Genomic DNA, 15000 nt, shown 5'->3' with positions numbered 1-15000 from the left:
ACATCATCGACGAAACGTTTGTAAAACGGAATACATGTGTTAAAGAGATCCTGCTTGTATAGATAATCCTCTTCCCAAAGGGCTAAAAACATGTTGGCGTAGCTATTGGCACAAGGTGTGCCCATAGCCACGCCATCATGTTGCAGGTATATAGTTTCACCAAACATGAATATATTGTTTTCCAAAACTGTAGTCAAAAATAAGCACAACAGTTCAATCAGGGTATCTGTGTAAGTACTATGTCTAGAGAGATAGCATCTAATATTTTCAACTCCTTCCACATTGGGAATTACAGTAAACAACGATTGTATATCCAATGTTACTAATAGGAAGTTCTTAGAACTATCCTTATTACTCTCATAGAAAGTATATAACTGTTGAAGAAACTGTTGTGAATCTCTTAAGATATTTAAACTGTCATTAACTAATGGTCTAAGGTGTTTCTCTATAAATACAGACAATGATTCTGTACACCAACCACGCCCTGAGACTATGGGTCTCATCGGTGGATTCACACCATTCTTATGGATCTTAGGCAGTCCATTTATTATTGGAATCACTGGGTTGTCAACTATCAAAACTTGAATAGGTCATTAGTAATAGCATCTCTATTTAGTAAATCAGTAAGCATAGATTTGATACTATTAATCTTAAAATCTACTGTACTTCTATTTATGATCCCATAAAATCTTCTCTCACTTAACATGTTAAACATAGATGTTTCATAAACTTCTGTGTTCATCAGAACAGTTGGTCCACCTTTATCAGCTGGACGTATAGTGATGTTTTTATCACTTTGTAGTTTTTTCAAAGCTGACCTTTCATTCACATTCAAGTTGTTATACTTACTTCTGGTGGTGCTACCTGATTCATTATCAAAATACCTATAAATATCATCTTCAACCAACTTATCAAAGGCATATATATCAGTGGATGTAGACCTGGTATATATGTGCTTGCTCTCTTAAATTGTTTGGTGTTGTTTTTCCCTGTTCTCACACTTTATGAAGTCAGAAAGTTTTTACTACCATAATGAGTCTCTGACTTCATTTGTAGTTCATCTGACAGTTTTTGTGAATCATGGATTTTCTGAACAATTGACTGTAATATTTTGTATACACAATATTTTTAGTGTTCATTTCATATTCTGTCAAGTTTGGTAGTCTTTTTTTTTTTTTTTTTTTGATTTATATAAGGCTCATGAGTCTGGCGTTTTATATAGAAATTTATTTGTTGATTTATTTATATATATTTTTGCTTACTTATATATATTTTTTGATGCAGCATTGGTTTGTTTAGAGTTCGTGTAGATGTCATGAATCTTAGTGCAACATATTTATATTTTTATAATATGCCATTTTTATAATATGCCTTTTTTAAGTGCATATTTTTATATGCTATGATTTTTAAAGCAATCTTGCTTCACACATTCATAGTACTAATCTATGAACCTATGGTTAGATTTTTAGAATTATATTTTACATGAGATCAGTTTATATGTGTTTCTAGCACTTTAATACACTGTTAGAAGATATCCTAGTCACTTGAATTGAAAGTGAGACTCTGCATGAATTAGAGGATGTGATGTCACACAGTGGGTGTGCATCTGATTGGTGTATTTGTTTTTAAATATCTGTTACTACTCAGTCCTTCATGGTCTGATGAAGCTAATGTGAAAGCGCTTACCTTTGACTGAGAGTGCACTACCCATTAAAAGAAGTTCTTTACCTGAAACAGTGGATCTCTTTATGAAGGAAAACTCATTTCTTCATGGTTTAGATGTTGGTTTGAATATTTTTCATCTTGCTCAAGATTTAATGAATTATTATTAGTGGAACTGTCGCATGGTTGCTATTGCTGGAGTTTTATTTCTACATTTTCTGTTTGGCGTTTGTTCCAGCTTAGCATTTGCCTACAGGGGAGCAGTTACTTTTGTTCTCATTGTTTTTATACTCATTGTTTTATCTGCACCCCGGAAGGACATGGCAGAAGGGAATAAGGTGACAGTAGAACTTAATTATAGACCAGAGCTTAACTCAACTGATGAAAATAACAGAAATGATTTTCGTATAAACAGCATGAATGAAGCAATCTCAGAGCATGTAAATCGTTGTCCTGTGGACAGATTTAGGACTCTAATAAGTGGACAGAATAATGTTCTATTAATGTACCAAGGATGCGATGATGATACACCAATATCGATTCATGAGATGGAGAATGGTGACCTGAAGAGGGCTATTGAACGGCTGGAGTTTGATTTTATGAAATTGAAGCGTATGCAACTACAGAGGCAGCATTTTGAGGCCTGCCTCCAGAAAAAGATTGTACCCAGAGGACTCAGAGTGTTGAAAATGCCAACTTATGGGACTCAATACCCAGAACTCTTGGCCAAATGGCAGCAGTTAAATCTAGAGGTGAGTGCCAAATATATGACTTTACTAAATGAATTCTTTAAACCTGAAGAGGATAGTTTAAGGGATTCCATTAATCAGCAACAGAAGAGTTTGTTTGCACAATTTAACAAGAGCAATGTAGACACCTTGCTGGAGCCATTAATGGATAGTATTTCAGTGTTTGAAAGAAGACTGCTTATACAAAAGAGAAGTAAGTTAGACAGAGACATTAAAGACTTCCAGTCAGGCCATGTCTTCACTTGGCCTAGGGGGAATGTTAATCCTAATCCAGTTGATAGAACTGTCACTTCCAACACTGATCAGATACCACATGAAAATACATCCAACACAGGTTTGAAAACTAACTTGAGTAATTTGCGTATACATATATATATATATATATATACATATATATACATATATATATATACATATATATATATACATATATATATACATATATATATATATATATACATATATATACATATATATATATATATATATATACATATATATATATATATATACATACATATATATATATACATATATACATATATACATATATATATACATATATACATATATATATATACATATATATATACATATATACATATATACATATATATATATATATATATATATACATATATATATATATATATACATATATATACATATATATATATACATATATATATATATATACATATATACATATATACATATATATATATATATATATATATATATATATATATATATACATATATATACATATATATATATATATATATATACATATATATACATATATATACATATATACATATATATATATATATATACATATATACATATATATATACATATATACATATATATATACATATATACATATATATACATATATATATATATATATATATATATATATATATATATATATATATATATATATATATATATATATATATATATATATATATATATATATATACATATATATACATATATATATATACATATATATATACATATATATATATATATATATACACATATATATATATATATATATATATATATATATATATATATATACATATATATATATACATATATATATACATATATATATATATATATATATACATATATATATACATATATATATACATATACATATATATATACATATACATATATATATATATATACATATATATATATATATACATATATATATATATATATATATATATATACACATATATATATATATATATATATATATACATATACATATATATATATATATATATATATATATATATATATATATATATATATATATATATATACATACACATACACATATATAAAAATGTATATATATTACACACACACAGATTTGCAACTTCCTGAACTGATCAAAGGGAAATGGCCACAGAAAAGGGATCACTCCAACAGTGGCAATCATTTCAAGCGAAAAAGGACTCCAGGACACACTCAGCTGGATTTAAAGTGCAGCAGTTCGAAGCAAGATTCTTTGGACTATTTTTAATCTCTCTCTTCTGTTACTCTCACCGCAGAGCGAGTTCTTAATAAAGGGCTTTCTTTTACACCTGTGAAGAGCTTAGTATTGAGTGATGTTCTAACAGACTTGAGACTTTTTGTAAGGAATTACTTTTTATTGGTAATATATAGTCTCAATGCTTCATTCAGGAAACCTAGCCAGTTTGTTTCTGTGAATTCACCTTTATATGAAGCATTCCTCAGGATCTGTGAACAGATATTAGAGAAGCATTAGGTCATAAATTTTACAATTTGTCTGATACGGACTTCCATGCCCTTTAGAACACTTGCAGATTCGACCAGCTGATAAAGGGATTGGGATTGTGCTTTTGGATACGGTTAACTATCGGCACTGTAGGAAATTTGAGCAAAAAGTACTCCCATCAAGTATGGTCTTCCTAAGGTACATAAATGCCTTAGTGACCCTCCCCCATGAGCCCTATTGTTTCAGGTCGTGGTTGGGCCATTGAACTACTTTCTAATTATGTGGAAAAGGAATTATGGCCTGTTGTTGAAGGGGGGGGGGCTACAGTACTAAATAACACATTTTCTTTGTTGTGTGATTGGTCAGTAGGCTTCGATAGTTCAGACTTTATGCTTGTTACCATGGATGTTGTTTCACTGTTTACTGTTATTCCTAATGATACAAGTATTGATTTTTTTAGACTTGTCTCTCTAGTTTTTCAGGATATGACATCACAAACACACTTTTGTGTTTACTTGGTATTAATGTAAGAACATAATGTCTGTTTTATCTTCAAAAGGTCAGGGTTGCTACGGGCATGGCATGTGCCAACAGCCAACTAGTTATGGCTCACTGGGAGTCCCTGTATGTGCTGGTTGACAGTAATAAGCATCATAGGTATATACCCTTCTATACTTGTTTTGTGGATGTCTTACTTGGACAGATCCACCTGACTTGTTAATGTTTGTTATTTACAGTGCACCACTGAATTTTAGTTTTATGACGACATGTTCACAGGAAATGACTGAATTTTTGGATGTCAGCATTAACAAAACACATGCGGGTCTTAGCGCAAAGTTATACAAGAAACTCTAAGGTAAATGTTTTACATAGGCTGAGTATGCAACTGCAATTTGTTCATAGGAATGTCTTGAAGGTGCAATTTTATGGGCTATTTAGGTTAAATTATGATGGCGATATGTTAGATTCTTTTGCTCAGAGAGGATTTTCTGTTGAGGGGTTATTCTGAGAAAGAGGTTGATATAGCTAAGAAGGAAGTGTTGGCTCATAGGGCAGATTCTGCCAGACCTTATTTCTCTACTAAAGGAAGCTAATGTTCCTTCTGTATCTAGTTCAGATAGAAATAGGTAGTCTGTGACATAGAAATAACTGGCATATTCTTACTGTGGATGAGAAGTAAGGGTTTTGTGGCCGAGGTATCTAGTTTTACTTAATCTCTGAAAACAGCTACTCTTTACTAGATCCATCAGTAGTATAAACTGTTAGACATCTAATAGGCTAGGGATGCATCCTTGCAGTATGCGTAGCTATGTTGATAGGAGTAGCAGAAAGAATATTGTGACCAGATGTGTATACTGCTTTAGTTTCTACGTAGATTGCAAGAGCAGGAACCTAGTATATCTTGCTATATGTAATGTCTGTGAATGTTATGTGGGTAAAACTAAGACAGCACTAAGGGACAGGATACGTTAACATAACATCTGTAAGAAAGATACTAAAAATGCTCTTGCCAAACATGTTTCTGACAAATGATTCCTCTTATAAGTTTAGCATTGAAATTGCTTAAACTTAACATTAGAGGAGGTGATATTAAAACTAGAACGGAGTGCCTGGAAATACAGTGGATTTTAGAGTTATATGCCGATAGTGGGAAAGGTTTAAATGACACTGTGCCTCAAGACCTATATTGAGACCATGACCTATATCCCTCGCCCGAATTTGAACTCAGTATTTAAAATGTTAGTGTTTTTTTGGTATTTTAGATCTGATGAAGCACTTGTGAAAGGCGTGAAAGTGCTCATCGTTTTATTCATTTGTTTGTTTGAATAAAGGATTTTAATGTATCTGTGCACTGTGCTTTATCCTGCTTTATCTAGTAGGTCCTGTAACTGCAAACTTTATTCTCTTTTCCTCTCCTCTCTCACAACCCTGCTGTGGGGCATAGGCTGAAATTTTGAATAGTGCCTTAATCTTACACTGCAGTCAGAATGCCATATGGATATTCATGTGGTACTTCAGAACACAGTGGCCAGGGACAGCTTGTCTGCAATGGCAAGGGGGACTCTTCCATGAAGGAGCATAGAATGTAAAAACAGCAGCTAGAAATACAGTGCATAAAAAGAAAGTGATTTTAGCGGGATGAACACTTGCTTAATGGTCTGCTGGCCTGACTAAATATCAAGTACAAAATGCTCCTGAAGCACTTTTTTTTGGGGGGGTAGCAGCTGTACAGATATGTGAGAATATGAAACACTAATGCAGTTTTGTACTTTAAATACTTAACCAAACCAAATTATCTGATCCCTTCCCTACAAGCTATTTCATAAAGGTATGGTAAATGTAATAGAATTAGTGCAACTTACCCTGTCATTAAACTCTAACCTCCTTAGAGTGGCATCATGGCCTGCCCATGCAAAATATCCAACTGCAACTTCCTCTATCCAAGAGCTATAAAAAAATGACCATTGTAACAGACACATGCACCTCACCCTTCACTATAATAAAGCTAATTGCACTTCTGTTCACGAATACAGTCGTGTTCATACATGTGTACATCAATTAGGGCAGAACACAAACTACACCAAGTAAACAAAAAAAAAAAATGATATGTATTATACACACACACAGCCACCCCAGAGACACACACACACACACACACACACACACACACACACACACACACACAGCCACCCCCGAGACCCACACACACACATCCCCGACACACACACACACCTCCCACCCCCCCCCCCGAGACCCACACACCACACCCAGCCCCACCAGAGACACCCCAGGCACCCACCGAGACACACACATACCAGAGACACCCGACACACACACCCCCAGAGACACCCCCAAGACACCCCCGAGAAACACACCCACCCCCAGAGACACACCCACCCCCGAGACCCACACACGACGCAGACACACGAGACGCAGACACACGAGACGCAGACACACGAGACGCAGACACACGAGACGCAGACACACGAGACGCAGACACACAAGACACAGACACACACACCCGAGACGCAGACACACACACCCGAGACGCAGACATACACACCCGAGACGCAGACACACACCCGAGACACACACACCCACACCCACCCCCTGAGACCCACACACACCACACCCACCCGAGACACACCCCCCCAGAGACACACCCCCGAGACACACCCACCCGAGATGCACACACCCAACACACACAGACACACACACACCCCCGAGACACAGACACACACACACACACACACCCGAGACACACACACACACACACACACCGAGACACACACACACACACACACACACACACACACACACACACACACACACACACCACCCACCCGAGACACACACACACACACACAACACCCACCCGAGACACACACACAACACCCACCCGAGACACACACACAACACCCACCCGAGACACACACACACACACACACACACAACACCCACCCGAGACACACACACACACACACAACACCCACCCGAGACACACACACACACACACACCACCCACCCGGGACACACACACACACCCCGAGACACACACACACACACCCCGAGACACACACACACACACACACACACCCCCCGAGACACACACACACACACACACCCCCCGAGACACACACACACACACACACACACCCCCCGAGACACACACACACACACACACACACCACCGAGACACACACACACACACACACACACACAACCCCGAGACACACACACACACACAACCCCGAGACACACACACACACACACACACACACAACCCCGAGACACACACACACAACCCCGAGACACACACACACACACACACACACACCCCGAGACACACACACACACACACACACCCACACAGACACACACACACACACACACCCAGACACACACACACCCAAGACACACACACACACACACCCGAGACACACACACACACACACCACCCACCCGAGACACACACACACACACACAACACCCACCCGAGACACACACACACACACACACACACCACCCAGACACACACACACACACACACACAATTACCCACCCAGACACACACACACACACACACACACACACAATTACCCACCCAGACACACACACACACACACACACCCACCCAGACACACACACACACACACAATTACCCACCCAGACACACACACACACACACACACACACACACACACACACACACACACACACAACCCGAGACACACACACACACACACACACACACACACACACACACACACCACCCACCCGAGACACACACACACACACACACACCCACCCGAGACACACACACACACACACACACACACAACCCGAGACACACACACACACACACACAACCCGGGACCCACACACACATACACACACACACACACACACCGGGACACACAGAGACACACACACAACCCAGGACAAACACATACACACACACCACCCACGACACACACACACACCCACCCACGAGACATGCACACACCCAACCGAGACATGCACACACCCAACCGAGACATGCACACACCCAACCGAGACACACACACCCACCAGAGACACACGCACACACCCACACACACACCACCCCCGAGACACCCCCCCCCAACACACACACACACCCGAGACACCCACACACACACACCACGAGACACACACGGGGGGTGGGTGTGACACACCCCGAGACACACACCCCGAGACACACACCCCGAGACACACACCCCGAGACACACACACACACACACACACACACACCCCGAGACACACACACACACCCCAGACACACCCCGAGACCGAGACACCCCAGACACACACCCGAGACACACACACACACACACCCCGAGACACACATCCCAAGACACACACACAAACACACACACACACACACACACACACACACACACACACACACACACCCCCGACGCACATCCACACACACACCCCCGACGCACACACTGACACACACACGATGCATAATTCTCTAAAAGCTGCTAGGAAGCCTTCTCCATACTAGCTTTTATATGGTGTAGAACACTGCCTTATAATAGTAATGACATTTAAATACAAGTAGCATCAGTTTCAAACAAACGTGAATATCCTTGCCCAAAATTATTTGGCTCCCCACTGTAACTCCACGGACCATAATGGAGGTCCACAGAATTATAGATACAAAGTCCAAAGTTGTAGCATCTTGATACATTTCCCTCAACCCAGAGGTTGAATGAGTTTGGAGGGGGTACCCCCACTCAAAAATATTAAGTGTAACTAATTCACTATCTGTAATGTTGAAATTTACATCTCATAATTGTTCGAGTTAAGCTAGTATAAGAAGCCCTCTATGTACATCAAAGCAACTGGCACAGAGAAACATGAATGTAGAGGATGCAGTTTTCAGACTCCTCAATAATGGGTCCACTTTCAAATCCTGAAATACTTAAATATCTAAATTTCAGTATCTCGAGACAAGAATCTCAAAAGTGCAGTTTTTTGAAATTGCATATTAACAAATCTTAGGTTATCGAATTCGCAGCAGTTGTGGTGTGGTCTGCTGTCTCTACACCATTCTGGGATTTAGACATGGTGGTCGATCTGTGGTTATGTGAGGAGAGGCAGGTAGGTTTGTAGTGTGTTAGGGCTTTGGGTATGAATGTGCTTTTATATTTCTTGGGAAGTTTTAGGAGTAGGTTGAGGTAGGTAGGCAAGTGTGTGTCTGTGTGTGTGAGTGTTGAAAGTGGTGATTTTCGTACATGTGTAGTGTGCGTGTTTTTCATGGGTATATGTTTGACAGTGTGCGAGGAAGTGTAGGGTACATAGTGATGGGTTTGTTGGGCTATTCATGGTAGTGCAACCCGAGAGTTGGTATATACAAGTAACAGGAGTGTGGAGGGTGCAGGGGGGACTTGACCCCCTGCTTATATGTAGATTACTTGGGTTTTGTTGGTTTGTCTACACAAAACAGCCACAGTTGAAAGGTTTTAAAATATTTACTAATAAATAATAAAAACACAAGACAATACTTCTTACTACATTGTGCTAGTCAAGAGTTCAGATATCACAAAGAAATACTTAAAATAATTCAGTAGTACAGTTCTGACATCACAGAAAAATAGTCTAATCTTTCTAGTTTCTAGCTATTTCTAAGAGAAAACACAAATCTTAAGATAAATTACATATAGAGCAAGGCAGAGTGCTGATGAGTTGGCTGGTCAAGACAAAAATGCTTAAAGCTCTCTGATTCTGTTTTTAAAATCACATTCCTGGTTCCCATTAAATCATTCTTTATACTTCCCTGGGTTCCCAGGCTAACAGAAACTACATTTACATTCTTAACATCTCCTTGTGTTATCTTGCAGCTGGTTGGGATGCAGAGCAATAAAAACACATTTGCATATTTAAATCTAGCAATTTAACTCTTGGTTAAAACAGAAAGAATGTCTTCATCTAGACAGGCTGGAGTCTACTTTAGATCAAAGAGTCATAAAATGCTTGACTTAGCTTCATTACAGCAGTTTTTTTTACCATTTAAGACAACAAGCCTGTGGTTCACATTAATATTTACAGATGACAGAATTATCTATAAAATTATACCTGGCTAAGCTGGCAGCCTTCACAATAGCTTTGCTTTCTGGTGGGACTATGTGAAACTTATTTGGGTGTGTCAGGCTTCAGCTGTACCGTTCATTTCCCATATGGCTTGTAAGGCCCAACACTGTATATATAACTTATTCAAGCAGTAAGGTCTGAAGGGCTGTCCCGGACGGATAATTTTAAATCATGGCAGATCATCCACAGTCCAGAATGATAATGTTGCTTCAAAAATGAAATGACAGATGTATTGCAGTACACTAGAGTATACTCTGTTACACAGCAAGTTACACTCATACAGAAATGTGTTAATGCTCAGAGAGCACTTTTGAAGTTAGTTTACAAAGAAATGTGCACAAATAATGTACGAACACAATCAAAACATAATATAATGGTATTCCAGTATACTGCACAAAAGTTACACTATTACACAGTGAACAGACAGAAAATTCCCAGCCTACACAAAGTAAAATAGAACATGGACTAACAAGGAGGCAATTTTTAACTGGAGACAGTTTCAAACAAAAGTAGGTAACATTCTATTGCTGGTTTTAATGATTTTCCAAAGCACCACTATCTAACAGTGTTTAGGAGTGCATATTATAGCTTGGGGAAGGTAGGCTATTTTTTTTAGGAGTATTAAGTACAGTAGCATAGTTTTGAACAGAAGTGAAATACCCTGAGTGGTGTTTGTTCCTAATCTGGGTTTGAGCACAAGGGATGTTTGGCAACATAGTTTTTATACACGTGCATCTCTGCACACTGTACCAGAATTCAAGTTATGCCACAGAATTTATAAGTAGCCTAGTACTGGAGAAGCGGGACAAGAGTCTGACACCAGCTCACCCATCTCAGAGAAGGTTGTAGCACTTTCAGCCAGGGTCTCGGAGCATGAGCTTACAAAAGAATGGATATGCTCTCCAGCTGGGATCACAGGTGTGCACTAACCTTGTATTTAACATGGTTGGCAGTGCACTGCTCCTTCTGGCCAACAAGTGCGCCTGTATTAGGGTACACACACAATTTGTAATCTCTGCTGAAGGACAGTCATTATGCCAGACTCGTCCCTCTCCTTAGGCCAATAATGAATAAGGAATAAGGATCGTGACAGACACCTGGGGATGAAGATGGGACAACAAAGTAATGTTAAAAAAACAAGGCATCTTCTTAACTACTTCCATACCTGTATTTCACAATCTCACCTACAGACAAAGGTAAAACAATCTATGAATCACACTGTCAGAGGATCAGACAACCTGCCATTTTTAGTATGACTGCTAGAAAAAGGCATCTGCCAGTGCTAATATGGAAATGAGTTTCACTTTTTTTTTTTTTTATTATACAATAAATGGTACCTCACAATGCCCGTACAAAACAAGGAGGCACACCAATTGTTCTGTCATTTAACATCTACTGCTTTAAAAAGCTAGACAATGGCTAAAAAACAAGTGACACTGAAATGGATAGTGTATTTCCAATCTAACTTTCTGCACCTCTAATATTTGGCACATACTCACCAACGCATGACTTTTCATCTTGTTTCTCCACATGGTTGACTTCTGTTTTGGCCTCATCATTGTTTGGAGTGGTTACACCTGGAATGTTAGGAAGGTCACGGGGTGGAGTTCTGGTGAGAGGCGAGTTACGGCACTCCATCAAGAACTTGCGGTCATATATCAGTCTGGTACCTGAGGGGGATTAAAACACTTACAATGCATCAAAATACCACATTTTCAGGCAGAAAGATGGACATATAAGTGAAGAATAAAGGATACTGCTATGCAACTACAGTGGTCTGCAAATGGCATATAAAGTATCTACTTAGTTCTCACAAACAATCAGGCAAAACAAGAGGATGGTCTTCAAAGTACTTTCAGTACCTTAGCAAACTGTGTACCTGCTTGGCAAAGAGTGTACATCGATCTACACAACTAGCATTTTCAAGATATGCAACCATTATTTGTATGGACGCATGAGTACTAAACTAAACTAGATCTTTAAAAACAAAACAAGATGTAGTACCTCTCGTGTGCAATTCAAACTGAGAAGTAATGTGCAAATGTACATTATAAAGACATTCACGGATGCAGCAAAAAAGCAGAATTACAGTGGAGAAACAAAAGACAGGTAAAACCCTCTAACAGCAAACATTCATGAATGGCTGAGAAACTTCTGTCATCCTATCGTACACTCAAGCATCTACATACTAAAACAAGTTCAGAAGGATGGGCGAGTTGGCTTCAGCATTTCACTACCAGCATTATTCTGCCATAGCCCAGGCACAGTAATTTAGGCCATGTTGGTAGGGCTGCAGTCTGATAAGAGAGCTGCTTTATTAAACAGTCAGCAGACTATGGAGGGTGACATACAGATGGGTACGGACAAGCAGAGACTGGAGGGAAAGCAGAAGGAGAAGTCAGAGGAAAGGTTTCGAAAACTCAAGAGGAATAAAAATGGACAGTTGAGGGATGCTGGGAAAGATGTAAACAGGTTTACAAGTTAAGGAGTGGCATGAAACAGAAGAATGGCCCAGAGGGAAAAGTAAGGTGGTCAGGTGAAAGAGGAAAACAAAGGAATTAAAAGGAATATTCTAGGAAACAGATTATGTTGGATACAGGCACATTTTAGGCTGAAGGAAAGGAGTGGCGAATTAAGGAATACAGGTAGCAGTGAAAAATAATTTGTCATTACTATGAAGACCTATATAAAAGAAAAAAAGGCTGGATGGATTAAGTTAAAAGATGACAGCAGGTCTGGGAAAATGAAAATCAGAAATGACTGAGAAAGATACGCAAGGAAAAGAAGGACGATGGCTGTAAGGTGGAAGCGTTTCCCCTGTAAAATTTCTCTAACATTTGTTACAGAATACGCATCGAAAGGGCCCTACTCAAATCCATGCACAAAGTACTGATGCCAATTTTATTAGCTTACAGCACTGTTAAGAGGCTACAAAAATGTGCACATATGAAAGTATTGCAACTGCCTGACCATTTGGTGTAGACATTTAAGACAGTAAGCAGATGCTTTACTTGTATGTGTTGACTGGGACTGTTTACTTTAGGGAAGCCCTACATTTATGAATTCTAGGTAGCAACATTCCAGGAAAACATTTCAGTAAATAAATTCACAACATAAATATTTGCAAAAATAATGAGTATGAGCAGTGAAGACTGAGGCAGCAACAGATGTAGCATACATGTGACCAAAATTACAGATATTTACGAGTGTATCAAGGCTACTGAATGAGAACACTGCAGATGTAGTCAGCACTTAGGCACCATATAATTAAACACGAAAAAAGCAGAACATAAATAAATATCAAATATGTGATATTCAAATAAATTCAAAATGTTAGTGAGTGTAATCAGGACTTGTGCCTTAACCAACCAACTAAGAGCAACAGAATATGCAGGATGTAAAGGCTGCAGTTTACGAACAGGCATAGCAAAAAGTTCATAGTCTAGCAATATTTTTAAGAACCTAATGACTCCAGGTAGCCTTTTTATGCCAAGCCAGGTTTCCCAAGATGAGAACCAAGCCCTGTACCTTGCATCTGTAAGGCAACAACTTAAAATTATATGGCAACTGTAAAGATCCATTAGAGTGGGACCCAAGGATGCCTTGCATGCCAGGCTAAACTCTTTCTTCATAGGCAGCTACAAGCCAAGCTTCCCTTGTAGGCCATTTTAAGCACAGCCAATCTCCTTCAAAAGAGAGAATTAAACCCTTCATGTTAAGTCCGTGAGGTAAACCCAGTTACCTTTTCAGTAATGTAATTTAATTTAGGGGGGGGTGGCATAAAAGTTAATCGGTAACCTGAAGTTGGTACACACAACAGTTCACACTCAACAGTTCTTGGCACTAATGAGAAGGTGTTATGAAATAGAAGAATGGAAAGGTTTTTGGAAGACGTGGGATGTGCACAAACACTGTTGAGGGAAAAAGGGTGAGGCAAAAGCAGAAAAGTTACATATGGGAGACAGAAGGGGAAATGAGCCTGATGGCACTGCAGAAACATCTGGAACTTCCAATGTATTCAGCTTTAACATGGTGGCACAAGCCCATAAACAGCCAAGGTGCATGATTATATATCCCCTATCTCTGCAGTACTGACAGCATATATTTAAGTAACCAAAACTAAACTTAGCATTGTTACAATCCAGCAAGAAAAGGGGTCACAACACTGTGATTAAACAAGAAGGGACGGGAGGTCCC

General features: G+C 38.8%; 1 protein-coding gene across 1 annotated transcript in view; it reads right to left on the bottom strand.

Moving 5' to 3' along the window:
* The window catches only part of EIF4EBP1 (eukaryotic translation initiation factor 4E binding protein 1), a 110898-nt gene that overhangs the window by 50443 nt on the left and 45455 nt on the right, over positions 1 to 15000 (bottom strand). Inside the window, exon 2 of the mRNA XM_044084304.1 lies at positions 12303 to 12473. Within this exon, the coding sequence (XP_043940239.1) occupies positions 12303 to 12473 (171 nt within the window). The remainder of the gene's footprint in view (positions 1 to 12302; positions 12474 to 15000) is intronic.

The sequence above is a fragment of the Protopterus annectens genome, chromosome 9.part0 (assembly GCF_019279795.1).
Source record: "Protopterus annectens isolate FY-2018-M chromosome 9.part0, PAN1.0, whole genome shotgun sequence".
Lineage (NCBI taxonomy): Eukaryota > Metazoa > Chordata > Ceratodontiformes > Protopteridae > Protopterus > Protopterus annectens.
The sequence above is the reverse complement of the archived record's forward strand: the minus strand, read 5'-3'. Positions and strand labels throughout refer to the sequence as shown.